Source organism: Excalfactoria chinensis, chromosome Z (assembly GCF_039878825.1).
Source record: "Excalfactoria chinensis isolate bCotChi1 chromosome Z, bCotChi1.hap2, whole genome shotgun sequence".
Taxonomy (NCBI): domain Eukaryota; kingdom Metazoa; phylum Chordata; class Aves; order Galliformes; family Phasianidae; genus Excalfactoria; species Excalfactoria chinensis.
The window spans coordinates 37533342-37555093 of record NC_092857.1 but is presented as its reverse complement, the minus strand read 5'-3'; the positions used below and the strand labels follow the sequence as shown (position 1 = coordinate 37555093).

Sequence of the window (21752 nt, the reverse complement as noted above, 5' to 3'; positions counted from 1 at the left end):
AATAAATTAATTAAAGGTCTCAAATGAGAAAGATCTTCCACTTCCTAGAAAGTTCAAACTATGTCTCATATTCATTCAATGGCAAACATTAGCGAACACTGTAAATTCCTTGACTTCCCTGTTTACAAACCTGTTCCCTCTGCTGAACAGTTTCAGTTCATGATTAGAGATAAATAGTTGTAATATTTAACAGGATGTTCCAGCTGCTCCATACAAATTGTAAACTAGCCATTTGGGAGAATGCAAGCTGTTCCTGCAACTTTAACTGTGACACCAAGGACAATGGGTTCACTCCCATACACAAAATGACTTGTGAGTGCAAGAATTTGCAAGGATTGGCAAAAGTATCAATGAAGATCTCAAGGCAACAAGTGCTCCATTGTGCTGTAATTCTGTAACACTAGTTAGCAGTGTGACCTGCTGACTATTGATGTGGTAAGGGAGATGTAAGGTCCTGCACAGAAGGTGCAGAGATCAAAAAGGCTGCTACAGTGTTCCCTTGAAAAATATCCAGAGCCACAGAATATTTACAAAGGCTGGGAGAAAGGACAGAAATCCCATTCATGAAGTACAATAGAACTGTTGCACAGGTGTGTTTCCAAAGCACTGGAAAATTCCAGTATATGCAACAGAACTTCCAACATAGCTATACTTTAGAAAATGTAAACATATCTCAGTTCTACCTCAGTTTTCTATAGAAGTTCATCCACAGTTTAAAAATACTATAGGGTTTCTGGTTCTAATGACAGACACTTCAACTGGAAAAAAACAGAAGGAAAAAACAGAAAGACATTCCATGTTCCTGTTGAAAGAGAAATGTTACTGAATTAAATTGAAATATTGTTTCAGACTCAAACAAAAGAAAACCTAAGAAACAAAAAGTAACTTATTCCAATCCCAAATCTTCCCATTCAGAAAATTTAGCATATCTGACAACCATTCGATCACTGCTTCTCTTTCTGAAAGTTCTCTAACAGCATCGCTACTTCTCTGTATGTTAGGAAATGTCCCTTTAAGCTACATTTTAAAAGTCTCCAGGTACACAGTAAACAAAACAAACAAAAAAAAAAAAAAAGTATTGCCAATAATGCAAATAGTGCATTTCAGCACAATGAGAACTCCAGTCTACCCAACAAGCTGTCTTATTCTGGACTTGTAAAAGAATTCACATTAAATGGACAGATCAAAATAATACCTGGTGAGCTCTTCTTTAATCTTCAAGGGTTCATGAGGGTAGAATTTCACTCTAAAGCACATGGTATATGGTGGATGAGCTGAAACATTATAAAGAAAAATCATGAGAACAGTAGCAAATTACATTGCCTTAGCCACTCGGAAGAAGTGGCCTCCAAGAGTCCTACAAAGAAGCCCGTGTGAAGGTTAGCTCTGAAGAATCATGCAGAGAAAAAAAAAAAAAAAAAAAAAAAAAAAAAAAAAAAAAAAAAAAAAAAAAGGAAAAAAACCAAAACAAAACATACTATAAATGCACATTAAAACAACAGAGCAAATGACAAAGGCGAAAGCATGTGCAAAATACAAGCAGTCTGTGAAAATCAATTTATACGTGGTTTTGCACCTCATAAATAGTACAAAAAAACCAAAAACATTTGGACTGCTCATTATTTTTATTTTTCTTTGTGTGTTCTGTTTTTTTCTTTTGGCAACTTATAAACAGGCAGCATTTCTATCTAGTTACAATGAGGTATGAAGATGTTATGAATTATTGTTATGGTATCGGTAATGATAATGCTAAGACAACAAAAATAGAAGGAAACATTAAATCAGTTTAGCTAAGGAAGTTAGAGAATGAATTGTTTCTGATTTCAGTACTTAATAAGACTCCATTATCTACTTCTATCACATCAGCCGTGGGCCTCAAATACACTTACGCTTAGAAAAGAAAAAAAAATGGGGGGGGGAGGGAGAGGAAGGAAAGGAAAAAGGAGAAGGGAAAAGGGAAGAAAAAAAGAAAGACATTAAAATTACAGTAACAGAAAAGATTTCACTTCAGCAATCTGTCTCTCTCAGCTCTACGTTAATGAACAGAGCTTTATATCCTGCTGTTGCATTTTTGACAGCATTCAAGAGACAATCTAACCCAAAGTTAGTGGTGATTTGGTGATTATAAAAGGGGGTGAAAGCAAATAAAAGACCATTACTCTAATGAAAGAGGCATGGTGCAAATATCATGTTAGGGGAAAAGAAGTGTGAAAACCACATTGAGGGCTTAAATCAGGCACAGTGGGGAAATCCCACTGTAGCCTAATAACATGGTTTGGTTTTTTTAGATTTCAGTTAGAAATTAGAAGGAAAATCCTACATATTCTAAAAGTAAATGACGTAGAGGGAAAACTACTGCACTGTCACACAAGCCAAGGTAACTGGCAGGTCTGCAGGTAACCTCAAGAGAGAGCACAGGGATGAAGGCTTCTGTGGGCTTTTTCATCTTGTGTGTGATGGCAGAATTGTCTTAAAGGGACTGGAAATTTTCTGTACAACATTCAACGTTGTCTATGTCCTTCCTGCCCTGAAGTGGAAAACTAAACCCAATGTCCCATGAAGGAAAATGAAGGAGTCACATTTCCTGGACAAAGTGAAAGATGATGTTTGTCATTTTAAATGGTCTGTCTCTTATTTATAGGATTCTCACAACTAATCAAGGGACAAAATTTTGCACTCTCAGAATATGCTTCCACATAGAAAACAGAAGAGATATTTAAGAAAAACTCCTCCTCAGTAAGAAAAAGACTCAAGTGACCTGATATAGATTTTGTTTCTGCTTGAAATGGGGATGCAGAAAGGCCCTAGATAGTAAAAGCCTACAGAAGACCCTAAAACTTTCAGCATATTTTTTACGTCAGTGAGTGACAAATAAAAGAACGTTATGGCAGAAAAAACAAACTCTGGTAATATGTGGCAGAGCAATAATGACTCTTCCCTGTTCAAAGAACATCAGAGCAAAGAAAGCTCACAGCCAGTCAACAGCTAAGTTTATAACAGAAACGTTGTCCTTGTAACACGTCAGCATTCAACAGAAGTATATTTAAACACTCAGAACACACGGGAGTCTGAGCAAGGCAGTTTGAAGCAACTTGAAGCCTTTTCCTAGACTCCTCCTTGGAAGAGCAGCAATTAATACAAAATAAGGCTACTGATGCCTGCTAATTAGATGTCCTTTTTTAATGCAACACACACAAACAGCACAATCCTGAGTTGCAATCTGAAATATTAGAAGGAATATGACACCACACATTCCATTAATCTCCAGAAGTCTTACAAGAAGGTACCATTCACCTACAGAAGGAAAGAGGATTTTCTTTTCCAGGTCCTTTTTCCTCAATTAGAAAATAAGCCACCAAAAACATTTGAAGCAAGAGGGAGGGAAAAAACACGCACAACCATACACCTTCTTCTCCAACTTCAGTTTAAAATATATCATAGTGTTCCTACAAAAAATAATACAGAGGCATGCAAACATTTAGAAAGGCCTTTGTTGTATAGATTTTACAGCAGTGGAGAAACACAAAAGAGAACTTCACATTCCGTCATTCTTTATTTTCTTGTCCTGAAAAGCAAGATAGTCAGTGGATTGTATCAGCTCAAAAAAAATTGTCAAACCCAACAATTCTCAATTCCTTGAAATTAAAATTGCTTTCTAACCCTTACTCAAGTAGATACACTAACAATAACAAACCTTCCCAAAACCGAGCTCAATTTTCAGAAGAACATCTCTTCAACACTGAGCTAGTCTGAATAAATTCAGTTATAACAGCTCTAAGCCTCTTCTCTCCTATTGGTCCTTTATCAATCAGATAAGGGGTAGCTAGTGTAGGGAAATGCTCAAGCGTTTGTCAGAACATCCAGAAGAACTACTGCAGGCTTTCCTTTCTTACTAAAAAAGACTCGCAATTATAATCATTTTGAAGGATTTTATCACTTAGAACAGTACTGACTGTAAAATCCATTGCAATAGAGCTATTAATTTGCCTGATTACATGTTAATAGTATATAAAAGATGAAGGCAAAGCAAGAATAAACCTACTTTAATTATGTCAAATGCTGAAACCGTCTACTGTTTGACCTACAGCCCCATGGAAGAACTTGCACACACAGAATGCAAGGTTTTTTGTGGCAACTGATTTTATGTCTTTAAGATTGTGATTGCCTTTAACTAAGAGAAACGATCCAATGTGTATTAAACAGTAAGAAGATCTTAGTCAAAAATCAAACCTCCAACACCCTGACTGAAACAAAGAGGGAGATGGGTTCATGAGGGATAAAAAGAGCTTACAGGAATGATAAGCCTAAGAAAAATCACGCATCTTTACACTGGCAGAAAACAGAGAAAAAATATTTTTAAAGATAGAGTTAAAAACGTGATATAAGTTCTAGAAGTGTTTCATCCCTCTTTTTTCACAATCTGCTTTTCAATTAGCAAAATAATTCTTCAAATTCTGTTAATTCCTCTTGGAGTCAATGATAAAGAACATAAGACACTCAGGCATCAAGATTCACATGAAACTTCCTTCTTTCACTGTACATGTATTTACAAACCTCATATTTGGCTAAACTCTTTTTTTTTTTTTTTTCAGATTTGTACTGAGGCATGGAAAAGTCCATGGGAAATTAGTCTACGAATCTGTAAGAATGATTTGCACAGTCCATTTCTACACCTGCATTCTCCTTCCTCTAGTTCATTTCAGCTATTTGTCCATTTAACGATAGCACTGGAGTTGAAGGAAATTAAAGTCTCTTAGCACACTCCAGTTGCATGATACCGTAGAATGTCTTTTCTGCACTACTCTCTCAGATCATCTGAGATGTAAAACAGGAGGGAAAATGGGTATTTCGAAGACTTAGCAGGAGGACAGATTCTTTTCCACTGTCACCAAGAATAAAACCCACACAGTTAGCTATTTCTCACAAAACTGGTTACAGGATAGTTGCACTATTATAATATAAATAACCTTGAAAATGAATAGGGCAAAAGAGGGAGATGAGAGTGGATGACAAAATTGTTCTTTGTGAATATTACTGCTCAAGTGACTAATAAAACTTAAACTGGGGCATTTCTAGATATAAAGTAAGTACAAAAACATTAGAAGCTGGCCAAATAGGGAGGAACTTTACTGCCAGCATCCAGGGGAGAATAACAGTAAAATAAACATAAAACACACAGAAGAACATAAAAACTGTATTAAAAAGGGGTTTACCTAGAACCACAGAGATATATCATGTGTAGCTTCATAGAGAACTATTAAACACATTAACAGAAGCAGAGTGCTTACTGTCACGTACAGGTAGTAGTCAATGTATTATAACCAGTACAAACAAAACTGACAGTCATTAACAACACTTTTCAGAGAATAAATTTTCCTCTCAAGCAAAACTAGCAGTAAAAATGGCTGAGGCACAGACTTAGGATTTAAATATCACATTATGACAAAACAATACACTGAAAAATGTGTTATTGCGCGGGGGGAAATGAAGTCTCCCACAAATGGTAGCTGAGATCAAGAATGCAGCATTTCTCTATCTTTGCTGCATGTATCCAAATACCTGGCAATCACACGTAAATCCAAGTGTTCAATTGCATCTGGAATATTTTAAATCATTAGTATTATATAAGGACTACTCTTGCATCAAAGGAAATGAGTTGCTGTTCTTACAAAACACATCATTTCACTGTTTTCTGAATTCCTTGATGGAAAGAAAGGCAAGGAAACCTCCATCTGATATACACATTGTGAAAAGCTTTCTGCTACCACTTCTCCCAGAAGACAGATACAGATAACGCATGTTCTATTACAGTCACTTCATCACTTCATTTTCCATGCTTTCCACCTGCTACTAATTTCAGTCCTTACTTGAGTCACCTGAGACTGTGACACTTTTTAAATTAAAACTGGTGATCTATAAAGTAGCATCTGAGTCTAAGTGATTTCGTAGCAAACTGAATATTGTTAAACAAAATACAAATTAAACTTGTGCACCTTTAGAAACTGTCTAGCATTCTAGACTAATACTGTATATTTTTTTAAAAAAATGAGTTTCCTGATGTACAAAAACATTCTTGAAACCTGTACAAGAGAGATATATACTTATCTATAATATACATGGATTCTATTCTATGCATGTACATTAGATATCCACATATACTTGTTTTGTTTCCTGAAAGCATTAATGTAGAAACTCAAATCCTTCATCTATGACAAAAAATAAAATGAAGCTACACTAGTATTAAACCAGAACTGCTCATGAAAAGCTATCTGCAATTTAATTCTATTTATGTCCTAAATCTTAGAATGATAACAAAACACCTCTGTTGGCCTCTAATTCTTTTTGCTGTTGTTGTTGAGGCATATCACTATCCAAAGTAATAAATTCATACTAGCTGCAATTATTTTGCTTCTCTCTACACATTTTGTTTTCAGGCCTCAGAGTTTTGATTAGGATTCTACCACAAAGACACACAGGCCCTCTGATGAGTCCATCACATCACAACATCTATGGAATTTATTAACCACCATCAATCACATCTAGGCAACATCTACATGCAGACAGAGTTGGTCTGAATAAATCAATACACTGTCAGTGCATCTGTTGGCAGAGCTCCTGAACATGTTGCTATGCACAGAGCACAGCACTCCTGCTACCTAAACATCATACACTATACACCGTGAACCATAACACAGTGAATAACCTAGGCATATGCATGTTCATGTACATGCACATGTATGCATATCTTGCAATATATACTACTGTAGCATTAGTGGAAGAATTCAATCCACCTAACACCTAGGAGTTTTTGTTCATTTCTTTTTACATATTTGACAATATCTTCAGATTCATCTTTTTTTAAAATAAGCAGTCTCCCAAATAAAATATTTCCTTTAAGTATTCATACTTAAAAAGCAAAGCAATTGCCTATAAAGAGGTCTGTGAGTAAAACCCACTTTCATTTCATAATCTAAGTTGATACACAACAACTTTTATTAAACAAGATACAACTCCAAGAGCCCTAAATCAAGTCTCCAACAACAGTCAAATAAACAGCCTCTTCTGCTGCTGGATATAAACTTCCGTGTATTGAAGCACTTCTGTTTAATGACGAAGTCCTCACAGCTGGACCACCTAACGGAAAGCATGAGCCACATCATCACATTTCAAACAGACAGTTCAAACGATACATTTCTATTTTAAGAAATATTTCTATTAGAAAAAAAAAAAAAAAAAAAAAAAAAAAAAAAGTTGTAATTTTCCTCTTGTCTACAGCAGTTACTCACAGCTACCTAGCACTTAAATTTATTTGTCTGCAACTATGATTTTAAACTAATCCTCTGCATTAGCAGGAAGCACTGAGCTGTGGGAAGCAAGCAAACTAACAAACAACAAAAAAACAGTAACCACAGTAGAGTGTCACACTCTGTATTTCATTGCCACCTCCCAGTGTTTGACTAAGCTGATGGAAATAGAGAGCCAGAGCATATGAGTCTTCTCCTCACCAGACCTGCCACTCCACAAATGTCAGCTGTCCTATGACTCCCATCTAGCACAACTGGGGAAAGCTCTTGGTGTGCAGAGTTGTGAAAGAACAGTGAAATAAGGAGTTCGGGAGATTCTAGATAGGCCACGAAAGGCCTCCCTTCAACAGGAAATAAATAAAATGCACTCTAAAATACTGCACGGAAGCACAGAAAAACCTTTGAGCACTTCAAAAACAGATTAAAAACACAAGCTCTCAACACTTACATTTCATTTGCTTGAAGATAGACTTGTTGGGCTCAAGCCAGTGCTGGAAAAGCAAAGCAGAGATCAGAGGTTAATAAAGATCATAGGAGGCAGCAAAATCCTTGAAGAGATATGTGGTATCAAAAATGGGAAGCTGGATTTTTCTTTCACCAGGCGCACAAACTGGTAAAGCCACCTTCCATGCTGCTATTATACTGTAAGTGCACAGTATAAACTGCTCAGAAACATAAACATTTTCTGCTTATTGCTGCTGTTTTCCACAGTCCCTGTGTAACTAAAGCATGTATAAATAATATATTCTCAGTCAATACTCTCAGAATACAAACTGTTGTTCTTTTCTAGAAAGAACTAAAAATGTGAAACACACCTCATTCTATCCAAAAGGTGTATGATGCACAAAATGTATGCTTTGTGGACAGCAGAAGCACAACAGAGAGGTAAAGATGCCTACCAGCTGGTTTCTAACTTTGAGGGGAAGGACTGCAATGGAAAACTTTCAGTTTTTCGTTCTCATGGAAAATAAACCCAAATGCTTTGGTGACAAAAAAAAAAAAAAACTAGGTTCATATTTCAGTTAAGAGCCTTAGCACATCTCCTGCTAACACTAGCTGAACTGTTCAGGAGGATGTTTTGATCGACAAAAGAACATGCTGATATTCAAGTACCACTTCTGACTACAGCCAAAAGCATTTGTACAAGGATTTTTTCCAGTAAGCAAAAAATCTCCACACTGAAATGAGATTTCTGCTGCAGAAGCAGTTGGTCAAAAAGCATACCATTCAGCTCTAATAAGCATCATCAACACTAGAGGGCCTTAGACCAAGGGGAACGAGGGGGGGTTAGAGAGGGCTGTATTTTTAACCCTTTTCACTGTGGCTCTAAAACCTACTTCAAGTAGAAAACTTAATAACTGTATGACCATGTATAATATTTGAAATACCTTTAAAGAACATTTACAAATTCTATGGCTTCTCAGAAACACTCACATATTGTTAACAGCGATATTGAAGATTTGGAGATAAGCATTATTACGTTCTTCTGTTTGAAATTCTCTTACTGTTGTGAGACTGTTATGGAAACCTAGCACTCACATAAAACAAAACCAAAAACAAAATAAAATAAAACAACAAAAAAGGACATAGAGGTACTGGAGCAGGTCCAGAGAAGGGCAACGAGGCTCGTGAAGGGCTTGGAGAATCAGCCCTACGAGGAGAGGCTAAGGAAGCTGGGGCTGTTTAGTTTGAGGAAGAGGAGGCTGAGGGGAGACCTTATTGCCATCTTCCAGTACCTGAAAGGTTCTTACAGTGAGAGTGGGGCAGGTCTCTTCTCACTAGTGACATGTGACAGGACGAGGGGAAATGGCCTCAAGTTGCGCCAGGGCAAGTTCAGGTTGGATATTAGGAAGAACTTCTTTACAGAAAGGGTGGTTAGGTACTGGAATGGGCTCCCCAAGGAGGTGGTTGAATCGCCATCCCTGGATGTGTTTAAGAGCCATTTGGATGTGGTACTCGAGGTTATGATTTAACAGAGGTTTGTTGTTGTAGTATTGTTTCGTGGTTGTTTTTTAAGAGATAGGCTACTGGTTAGGCTGCGGTTGGACTTGATGATCTTCAAGGTCTTTTCCAACCTGAGTAATTCTATGATTCTATGAAAAAACCCCACATCCCGAGCCCCAGCTAATCAAAAGAAAAAAAAAAAAAATTACACAATTTCTTCCTCTCCCTTCTGCTTAGTTTATTTCTTTTTGTTGTGAGAGAATGAAGTTGACAGAGAAAATAATGCCTGGATGACCAACTTACCAAATGTCTAGCTCATCTGACTCTTTTACTGATAAAATATATGCATTATTTCTTTGTCTTGCTCTGAAGAATAGTGAATGATGTGTGGGTCATGGTTGTTCATAAAAAGGTAAAGTAATCAAAGAAATCTGATGTAGTGCTTCATAGATCAGAATGAACCAACAGATAGGAAAGCACTTAAGACACACAGATGCAAATTTACTTTCCTTGACCTATTCAAAAGGTCCACCTCACTATCACCAGGATCCAAACAGTTCTCACTGAAGAGTCAGATAGAAAAGAGAAATTTGGACAAGGAATAGTCCTGTAACATTCCCAGAGAGTGGAGAATCAAAAGGCTTCTAAATATTTTGATCTAGCAAGAGCAGGCACTTTTTGTTTGGTATTTCTTTTTGAAAGGCCAAGCTGAAATACCAGCACACAGGTCAGCTCTTATGGCTTATTTGAAAAAGTCAATTACCTATTTAACAAAAAGCAAAGACAAAATAAATAAATGAATAATAGCAAATACAAAATTTTCACAATTCATAAATAAGGAAAAGGGCAAGCTGGACAAAATAATTAATGCACTTATATTTTTTATTTAATAAAGGGATTTAAGAACTGAATGGAGCAAGTACTGAAAAATATCCCTGAGCGCTATATAAAACAGGCAGTACAAACACAGAAAAATTCCTCATGCACCAAACTTCGAGAAGTGAACAAATGTTTCACTAAGGCCTGGCTTTTGTGGGTTAAAAATGGAGCAAATGGAACAATGAAGCAGTCTCGATTTTCACCTGGAGGTCAGGGAACTGGCAGGAAGCTTTTAGAAGCTCCGATTTCCATGGTGACCTTTGTTGATGGAAATGTGTAGGCAATTCAGTTGAATCTTCCAGAAAACTAAGTAGTTACTTTATGATTTTTAGAGATTTCCAAAGACACAGTAATTACGTGCCTAGTACCATCTGACTGTCAGGGGAATATAAATACCTCATCAAGGGTAGTACTTCTGAAAATACCCACCCCTGTATTTGCCTGCACATTTCAGTTTTAGTTGTAGGAAAGATCTTCCCTCAATTATTTATCTTCAAGTCTTACAGAGTTAACTATTAATAATTAAAAATTGTGCCTCATCTCTTCTATATTCATGCTATATTTATTCCAAGATTAATTAGCTGTTATAGCTAGGACTAGATTAAGGCTCCTATAAATTCACACAAGGTTTTTTGCAGCAGATTTCAATTGAAAAGCATTTGCCATTGCAAAATATGTTTTGTATGTATCAAACTTACACTGTTTTCAACATGTCTTTTTTCTGGAAAATAAAAAGTCAACAGTTGAAGGGAAAATGTAACATTACCTTCTGAGTTAGCTTATCAAGCAACTTTCTGAAACCATTTCAGGTCTTCATTTACAAAAATGTCTCACCACTACCATATACCACACTGTCTTGTGGGAACAGACCACAGGTGTTTCAGATTGCCTTGTAAGGCTGACATCTCGTAAGACAAAATAAATACACAAGTTAAGCCACCCTAAAATCTGAAACCCCATACAAGAATTTTTTCTCTTTTTTTCTAGAGAAATGTACAAACCTGGGAAAAAATAAAATAAAATAAAATAAAATAAAATAAAATAAAATGAAATAAAATAAAATAAAATAAAATAAAATAAAATAAAATAAAATAAAATAAAATAAAATAAAATAAAATAAAATAAAATAAAATAAAATAAAATAAAATAAAAATAAATAAAACAGCTTCATATCTCGTAAATTTCACAGTGTCGTCCACACAGGGTGCTTAACTGGATGATGGCCTACATCTTTTCACCTGGGTAGATGTGGCAATGAGGAACATGGTTAGTGGGCATGGTGGTGAGGAGCTGACAATTACAATGGATAATGGTAGTTTTCTTTTCCAATCTTTATGAACAGAAAGCATTCCCACAGAGGCTGTCTCTCATTTCCCAGATGGCACACTAGTAACACAGTCCTCACCCAGTTCAGAAGACTTTAATCCAGCCGGCACCTATTATTCCAAAGACCTTGCATATGTCCAACATTAACAATTTCTAATCTCTTCTGCTGAAAGTAGTTTGAATGGGGGCTGGGTACCTGGATGGTCCACCAGATGCCCTTGCAGAAGCAGAAGGCAAGTCACTTAGAGATACTAAAGATCAATCACAAAGGTAGCTACTGACTCTTGATGCTTCAAGTGCCAGCTATGAGTAAGCAAAATATTACAGATGACCACCTTTGATCTTGTAAAATATGCTTAAAATTGTTTTCTGCATCTGCCCTTCAGTAACTGCATGCTCTCCCACTAAGGGTTCCTTGCAACTGCAAACTGTGTTTCCAACCAGAGTAATTTTTTACTTTGTAAATGCAACCCTCACCTCTGATCAGCATTTAAGTGGCACTGAGTAGTCATTAGCGAGGCCAGGTGTATGCCTTTTACTCACAAATGCTGAGTAGCTGATGTGCTAAGAATTTCCACTGAGTAAGAACACCACACAAGGGTAAAAGCTACATTTTAGTAAGCAGATTTAACTCTGCAAATGCTACTGTGCTTCTAGCAAAGATACGGCAAGCAGTAAGCTGCTCCAAATTAATTTACTGCAAAGCTAAGACAAGACTGAGGTTGGTTTCACTACAGCACAGGGATAAGGCATTTAGAAGAAAAACAGGGAAGGAGGGAGCACCTAATGTTCTATATCTATTCTCACAGCCCTTGTAAGGGGTCAGGAGCCATTAATTATAATTCCCATACCATTCTTCTTCCACGCTGTAACAGCAACTCTACAGTGCAAGGATGTGTGTTCCATTTCCTGTTCCTATGGAATCTAGTACAAGCTTGGTCTAAAACAAAGGTAAGGTTCTAAGTAATTGCCAAGCCAGATAGTTGGGATCTGAACAACAAATTGAGTGATATCTACCTCTCCCTTAACAGTAGAGGGTTTTGATTTAATCCATGTGTTTGCAGGATTAGCAGTAACAAGGCAACAACCAAAACAGCTGAAATGTCATGAATATGTAAATTTCCTTCAGCAAGCAATACACAGTGCTCAGATATGCCTATGGTGAAACAGAAGAACCAGCAGACATCATAGTAGTACTCTGGACAATAATGGACTAGATTTGAGGACTTCAAGAGATAAAAGAGAGTAAGAATATGGAAAAATGCATGGGATTGCTGCTAGAAAAGTAAGAAAATTATTTAAACCTCACCTGGACATTAATCATTAGAATGAATACCTAGCCTTTCCCTTTAATAGAAAGCAGAGCAAAATCAATTTGCTTTAGCCTCAAGGCAGCAGCTTGCATCAGGTCACTGCCTGACAAAATTTAAACCTTAAAAAAAAACTGTCACGGTATCCAATGGTAATGGCAGCTGTCAGACAGGGAAATTAATTGGGTGCCTACTTTATACCAGCCGCATGACTCATGGTACCTGCTTGCCACCTTCTTCATGCCCTAGGGCTGACATCACTTTTTTATGCCCTCGGGAGACTGTAAAACAAGAATACTGATACTGTTCTATTGCAGCAAAAGAGCTGTTCCCTGCTCTTCTCAAAATCAGGACAACTCTGGTCAGTGGTGTGCTAAGCAAGATGTAACAACAGAGCAGAAGCAGTACCACTTGCTAGAACAGGAGCACCTTTCATACAATTATCAGCTGGAATTTATTTAAAAATTTTTCAAACTCTCACTCTGTTATTGCAATTATACTGACTTTTTCAGAGAATGCCCAGTATCGGAAGCTAGAAAAGCTCAGCTGACCCACAACCTTCACATTAGTTGAATATCTGTCCGTCAAATCTTCATGTATTGATGTATGGCTGAATTGCCACACTCTCACAATCTGAACAGGTTTACAATGATGAAAGAAAAATCTTTATTTTTATTAGAACAGTCTGTACAATAGTTCAGTTGATAAGGTTACTAGTCTTCACAAAAGACACATCAGTAAGTAGCATTACTGCTGAATTTAGTGTGAGTACATATTCACATTACCATTTATGTGCCAAATTTATGCTTAGGATTCATAAATGCACTTACACTGGTTGAGAAAAGTATCTATTTAACACAGCACTCTGTCCTGAAAGTAGCCTGAAGTAAACACTTCTAAAAAAAGAATAAAAATAGTTGCTGCTTTGGTTTAGTCACTGGTCTCTTCTTCCAACAGTACCCATTTTAGGCTCCACTTATGTGCTAGTCTTTGTGGACTTTCAGCAATTTGTCTAAATATTTATTTTTCAACATTTTAAAATAATTTTGGCATCCGCAGTAATATGATAAATTAGTAAAATGACTAAGGATAGTATTTTAAAAATAGCCTTTCAGTACATCAGGTGCTTCGTGATTTTGCTAAGTGCCTTTAGTTCTAAGAATTATTTAAACACCTTCACCTGGTCACTATCTCCCAGCCATTTTACACTGTATCTCCTACTCAATCTGTTACATCTCTTCCTGGATGAATTATCCTAATCTAATCCATCCTTTTGTATGAAAGCCATTCCTATTTTATGTAATTCTTGTGGCCTTCTCTTTTTCTAGTTTTACAATAGTTTTTGAAGCAGCATAACCTTGCTTGTAGGTACCAATCAGTACCATATTGACACTTGATGCAAAAACACATAATTTTTGTGATAACTCTGTACAGGATGATAGATTCATATACACCCTGAAGCATTAAAATTTTAATTAACCTATGGCTCAGTCACTCTACCATTCTCTTCCTACAGCTTTACAGACCCTTGCAAGCCGATACAAAAAAATGTAGCTTTGTTAACTGAGGTTGGAAATTTTCTGTTGTCTCTTTCTGTCAACCTTCACCACCCTCACGTGAAAACAAGTGCGCACGTTGAAGAGCATTAAATAGCTGCTACTGATAAAGCAGAGATCAGCTGTACCCAAGACTTGCTGACTCCTTCAAAAGGTCTCTTTGATGAGGCACTGCTGTACATTTTGTGTACACGCCCCATTAATAGCAGAACTGCTATATTATGGTAAAGGAATCTCTTACTCTAGGACAGAAGCCTCCAGTTTCCCTTATTAAATACTGAGAGATTGCTGAACAATTTGGGCTGTAAGGTTAAACAAACACTCTGTCCAGGTCTGTTATAGATGATGCATTCTAAACTATAACGGGGATTTTCCAACAGCCTTACTAGTGAAATGAGCTTGTCATCTATCAAAAAATCTGCCTATGGGACGATTGGCCTACCAGCTTTCAGAGCTTCTAAGCTTGAAAGCAAAAGGGAGATTCAATTTCTGACTGTTCTTTAAGGAAATTACAGGCAGACTACCAGCAAGGCAGTAGCGTCCACTGTCATCTTTCTAACAATACACAGGGCTAGGCTCCATGCTCTGGAGATGTTACTGTAGTCATAGCCACCAATGCAGATCCCCTCTATTAGAGAGAGTGTATTGATACAGCAATCTCACTGAGTTAATAGCTTTTTTCTAGTACTGCCAGGCATATATGTGCAGAACATGTATCTGGGAACTGCACACATTGCTGTTCCCAGACAACCCAACGACCTATCCAAATGAGAAAGAATATTGATGCTTCAGAGCAATTACAGTCTCAAACATTTCTACAGCAACTGCTGGGACTTCAAGGATGCTTCACAGACCTACAAGTTCACTGCATATCACACAATTCTTTCAACATACCCCTTTGTTAATTCTAAAGCATTTTTACCAATCTACCATTACACGTTCTAATTATAAGAACAAAAACACACTCACATGCTCAAATCCCTGTTGGAGGGGAAAAAAAAAAAAAAGAAAAAAAAAAGGAGAGAGAAAAAAAACAAACACAAACTTTAAATCCTAGCATTTCCAACTTTCAGTCTCTGCTCAGGTGCCCTCCCAAAGAAATGTGAAGAATGAACTTCAGTATACTGCCTCATTCCTTCAACCCAGTCCTCCACTATTCTCAATATCAGTGGTCTCCTTCAACAGGAATCCTCTTTCTAATGAGACACTGAGCAGTAGCTACATAGTTCTATTTCCATAAAAGTCCAAAGACTTTAAAAAAAAAAAAGGTGCTCTGTCAGCCTGGGGCCTTTAGAACAGAATTAGCTATGCTGCACTTCCTCAAGGGTGGCAGTGTGATAGCTGGCCTCAGTGCAATAGCTAGTGCATAGAAAAACTATCAATAAATAGTTCCTTGAGCAGCAGAATTATTAACACCTCCTCCAGGTGATGTCTAAAAGAAATACAAACTCCAAATAAAGGTTCCTGGATTCCTGGACTGCCTCTCACCCCAGTCTCTTTAGATACACTACACGGAGGGTTTGCCCTATAGAATTTCTCTTAATAAAAGGAGTAGCAAGGTTTTACTTACAGATGTGGCACCTCATCTTTGTTAATTTTGGTTAACAACTTCAGTTACTTCTGATAAGAGTGGGACAGTTTATAACTGTGAAAAGTATGTAATTACCAGGATCTCAGAAGACTGAGAGGGGACACAATCCAGGTCTATAAATATGTAAGGTGTGGGGGGCAAAGTGGCAAGGCCTGACTCTATTCAGCAGTATGTGGAGACAGGACAAGAGGAAACGGCCAGAAACTGGAGCATAGGAAGTTCTGCACAAGTGTGCACAAGAACTTCTTTACGGTGAGGGTGATGGAGCACTGGCACAGGCTGCCCAGGGGAGTTGTGGAGTCTCCTTCTCTGGAGATATTCAAGACCCGCCTGGACGCCTACCTGTGTGACCTGGTGTAGGGAACCTGCTTTGGCAGGGGGGTTGGACTCAATCTCTGGAGGTCCCTTCCAACCCCTACAATTCTGTGATTCTGTGATCTTCCTTCTCACCTTTCTTGAAAATGTCCATAATCTTTCCAGCTTACAGCCGACTAAGACCTCTCCAGATTCCCAACATCACTGAAAGGTTGTGAAAGGTTTTGTATGACATGAACCAGCTTTTTCAGAACTCTTGGATGAATGTCATTGGGCCAAATAGACTGAAGTACATCCAGCTGGAACAGTAAGATCCTCTCACGTTTGGAGTCAAGCTTAGGATGATTTATCCTAAAGTACAGTCGGCTGAATTCTCACTTCCTTTCAAAGCAATTGTTCTCAGTCAAATCATCAGACATAACTCTAGAAATAAGCTCTTAAAAAGAAATCCAAATCTATCTTTTATTTTAAAACAAGCATATAGTGAGTACCACTTACAGAAATTTACTGATCAGAAGAATTACACAAATCAGATATCAATTAAACTGAAATTAAAAATATGAGGTGAGGGAAAAATTAATCTAATAAGCTACTCTGTGGAACATCTATGGGTTATGCTCAGAGACATATCTGCATTAGAATTTTCCTGTTTATTGGGAAAAATATAAGTGTACTCAGAATTCATATACATACCCTCTGCTTCTCAGGGTCAACATATCGAATGCCAAAATAATCCTTTTCCAGCAAGCTGTAATAGTTGCAGATGTAATCTATGAGAAACTGACCTTTCGTTTCCCTCTGTGAAAAGAGAAAGAATTGATATATTATTTGCATATTCCAAATATATAATAACACCTAAATGAAGCGTCACAAAAAACAGCTCATTATATTTGTTGTTATTCACAAGGGGACATGAGTATTTGTTTCCTCTCAAAGATGCAGTAGATTAGTGATCATTGTACTCCCTGCACACTCCCAAAGGCGATTCCTTAAGAAAATACTATTACTACTTCTGCCTTAGGAAAACTCATGCCACTCTAACAGATGCTTATTTATTACATTTAATATATTTCTGGTAGCTTCATTTCTACCTAATGCTATAATGGCATCATAGTTATCCATTTACATACAGAATTCCAAAATGGTGAGTAGCTCTTTGAGTCCCCAAGCTTGCAAGTAGTTTTGGCAGCTTACTGGAAGCTTATACAATGCCCACAGCACTACAGTAGCAGTAACATGCAGAAGAACAACCTCACATTTTACTCTTTGCATTGTCACTGGGCAGAAACAGCCATAAGGAAGCCAGCTCTACACACAGTGCTTAGTTCACAACCTCATTCTTTAGTTCTGCTTTCTTCGATCTTCACAGCATTGCATATTTCTCCTTAATTTACCATCTGACATGGAGAATCTACATGAATCTTCACATTTCTTCTTAGTCAAGAATTGTGATTTTTTAAAGCTATTAATGGCAAACTGTGGTAATTGTAAGCATTAACTCTGGGCCAAAAGTATACACCTAGAACTGTCAGTTCTTAGGAGACAGAGGTTATTTCCCTATATCTCAGTTCTAGATCTCTGCATTTCTGCCCCTCCTTCCACCTGGGTCTTTGAACTTAATACTTTAATGTCTACACAAGTGAAACTACATGGAATGCACAGTCACAATGCATTGAAAATATTTAACTGTTACTCCACCTGGTTCCTTGAAAGCTAATTGCTATGCCTTACTCAGTCTTTAAGAAGCTAAGAGACAATCTAAACTATGACCAGCTTGGCTATGCAAAAATTAACTGGTAGCTCCTGCATTTCACAAGGTCCTTTGCAAAAGTGGAAGTCATTATCACCTGGGTTTCACACAGGAGTGGCTAAGGCAGGAAAGGCACCGCAACCAGGCCAAGGATGTGCTCTGCATAGCATAGGAGGGAATGGCAGCATGACCGCTACAGACAGGTGAGACCTACCGCTTCCCAAAGAAAACACAAGATACAGAATCACGGAATTACAAAATCCTATGGGTTGCAAGGGACATCTAGAGATCACCTAGTCCAACCCTCTGCTAAAGCAGGTTCCCTAAAGAAAGTTGCACAAGAAACTGTCCAGGTGGGTTTTGCATACCTCCACACAAGGATACTCCACAACCTCTCTGGGCAGCCTGTTCCAGTGCTCTGTCAACATCACAATACAGAAATTCTTTTTCTTATTCTGATGGAACTTCCTGTGCCTGTTGCCCCTAATCCTGACACTGGGCACCACCAAAAAATAGCATGGCCTCATCCACTTGATACCTGCCCTTGAGGTATGTATAAGCATTGATGAAATCCCCACTCAGCCTTCTCTTGTCCAAGCTGAACAGCCCCAGGACTCTTGGCCTTTGTTCATAAAGGAGATTCTCAGGCCCAGTATCATCTTTGTGGCTGTCTGCTGGACTCTCTCCAGTAGTTTCTCATCTTTTTGAACTGGGCACTCCAGAATTAGATATAGTACTGCAGCTTCAGGACTTAAGTGTTAAATAAGAATGCTATTCTCTATTTTAACAAGTATTCTGTTACTTTTTCAATTAATAAGACATAGCTACAGTTGCTTGTACATCCATTCCATCAATGAACTAATTATAAATCTCAGTTAAGCCACCACTGGAGTGCTGAACAGTTCCCCCTGTGTGCTGGGGACTGCTGCATTGATGCCTTCCTTGCATAATGGACTTTCTCTCCTCCTGAGATCACCTACAGCCATAAGGGAACTGCTTATTTCTCTCCATGTCTTTTCATGAATGTGATGCCTCTGCTTCCCTCCCTACAGCATAAGCCACCTACTCTCACCACACCTTTCTGCTGCTTCCTTCCACTTCCTACATATCTAACCCTTTTCTGCATGTCCTTTACTCTTTTGTGCGCTACTTCTTGCCCAAAGTATATCACTACCTTGTCTGTGCCATGTATTTCTGCACTCTGTTTACCTTCTTCTAAACAGTCAGTGTCAAGAGATGCTAACCCAGTGCATTTCCGTACATGCTTGCGCAGCTTCATGCTTTGCACCTTGTACTGCTATCTTTCTCCCTGCAACATAGCTACAACTCATTTCCTTCTGTAATTAATTGTTTCTCCACATTCTCCAGACATTTTAAAAAATTACTTGTTGGCTGTTAGAAAACATTAACAGGAACACCGACTTTTTACACCACACAGTTACAGGCGTGTTTGTGACAGCACAGAGAATTATTTCCCTAAAAGGCAAAGCCTGGATAAAAGACTGGAAAGCACAAGAAGAAAACTGCTGTTTGTGTGACTGGGAGAAAAAAAATTCTCCTACAGGACTGTATTTAAGCAGCCATGTCTCACTGAAGCATTTTCTCTCTTATAATCCTAGAATTCTCTGCAAATTTTTTGTGACTACGCTATGAGCAGGAGAATCAAAATATTAAGACAAAATTGCACTGTGACATTTCAATACATAGGCAGTAAGAAAAAAATGTGAAAGAAATGTAAATGAAATTGCAGGTCCACACAGTTTTAAGAAGAATACACAGTGAACAAAATAGCAATGGGGAATAAAAGCTCTGGAGTGACTCAGGTATAGATAAACACAAAAATAGATTTTATTGACATCAGTGTATAAAATAAATCCATTTTTTAGAATGCTGTAAAAGATGAAAATTGACTATTTGTATTTTCATCTGACAACAATAAAGCATGTTACTGGAAGAAGAGTCAATAAATCTACCAGTTTCTATAGGCTCACACTGTGCAAGTCATTCACTTAACAAGACATTGGCTTCATTCACATAAATCAGAGAATTTATACAAGTTATTGCAGAATCAGATAAAAGACTAGGACACTTACTGTGATTTTCAGTCCAACAACAAAGCTACCTTCTTAAATGAACTGCTGTCCTAATTTTCTAGCTTGAAGGTAGACGATAGAAATCAGTCACACAAAAAAGAGCTAACAAAAGCCTCAGAGGTAAATTGATGCTCTAGGAATCTTTAAACCCTCCAAAGATAATAAACAGGAGCAGTTAATAACTCCACCTTTGGTTAATATATACTTCAGTTAATAGTGCTACTCACTCAGACTTCAAGTTCCACAGTTCACGACCACACATTAGAAAAGATTCTAAATTGATAAAAGTGCCTAAATACACACATCACATAATGGCTGTTGTAATAAGAAACCCTACGTTAACTACTCCGCTATTATGCTTTTAAAATACTTGCCTTTTAAATAAAATCAAGATCATACTTCATACTCAGAAAAAAAAATAAAAGATCTTGATGTAGCACAGAATACCTTACATTTCAATTCAAAATAAATAGGATGTTAAGAAGGGTGGGCAATGGTTGTTCATTTTGTTCTCTGCAAACACAAGCCATAAACATTTACTAGATAGCACTAACAATGCTCCAAATTCTCCAGAGCTTTAGCATCCGATAATCTTTGCTGTCTTCTGTATTCTTTGATACATTTATTACATATTATAGTACAAAGGAATATATTAAATCCATAGCTTATCCTAATTTGTGAAAGAAGATGGATAAATTAAATTAAGAACTGCCAGTCATCCATAACAGAGCACAGGAACGGATTTGGGTCACAGAATAATGCATATAAAATATTGCCTGAGACTTCACACAGTTGCTATGTAACTTTCCAATTAAATGTTTTTGGTTGTTTTTTGTTTGTTTTTTTTTTTTTAAAGTACTCTACCAACTCAAAAAAAAAATATTTTTATGCTACACTTCAATACATTTACAGAACATTATAAAAATGACATCATGAAAAAGACATTATTATTAGTCAGATTTCCAAAGGCTTTGAGGCAGATAATTATACCATATCTCACCCAGAAACTATCAACTATTCTCAAACAGAGAAGATCAACCCAAGCAGAAGCAACTGGCACCAGAGCGTATATGCAAGAGAGCCAAAATGCCACGGATTTTAAACAGTACATTTTTTTTCAGTGAGAGAATAAGAAATTATTTAACCAAGACACTTTTTTCCTAGACCTTTTAATTCAAGTACAATATTTAGTTAGCTCCATTGAGTTATACTTTCTTTCAGATTTCTGTACCCCTATGAAAAGTGTTTTTAAAAAGCTTTTAAGTTTTATAATGGAGCCCTTCCACATGTGTACATAAAAACAGATCGTTGGGGACTCCTACAAATAATATGAAACATGACTATTTTATCTGTTTAAATATGTAGGTATGGACAAGATGGATATGTTTTTCCTAAGGCTGCATTTGAATATCTGACCTTAATATCACTAAAATCCCCAAACAAACCAACGCGCATGCAAGGGATATAATATCTTGTCAGTGACACAGAACACATATGTCATAGGAGATCAACTTGAAAGTAACTGTGAAAATTTGCTTTTTTGAGCTGCATCTGGGAAAAAGCAAAACAAGAGACTTTTTCCATTCCAGAAAAAAACATGGTCACGGAGTTCTCCACCAATGGGCACACAGGACAATCCTGCCTGCTTTTTCCTCCTCTAGCTCTAGGAACTGATGAAGACACT

General features: G+C 37.3%; 1 protein-coding gene across 3 annotated transcripts in view; it reads right to left on the bottom strand.

The window, feature by feature from the left end:
- FRMD3 (FERM domain containing 3) overlaps positions 1-21752 on the bottom strand; it is a 146929-nt gene that overhangs the window by 68029 nt on the left and 57148 nt on the right. For 2 of the 3 annotated variants that reach the window (XM_072360307.1, XM_072360310.1), the window contains exons 2-4: positions 16919-17023; positions 7753-7795; positions 1196-1274 (exon numbers count right to left, since the gene is read on the bottom strand). In XM_072360307.1, coding sequence (XP_072216408.1) covers positions 1196-1274; positions 7753-7795; positions 16919-17023 — 227 coding nt within the window. Of the gene's footprint in view, positions 1-1195; positions 1275-7752; positions 7796-16918; positions 17024-21752 lie in introns of those variants that run through there. The other variant, XM_072360309.1, reaches the window with a different exon arrangement.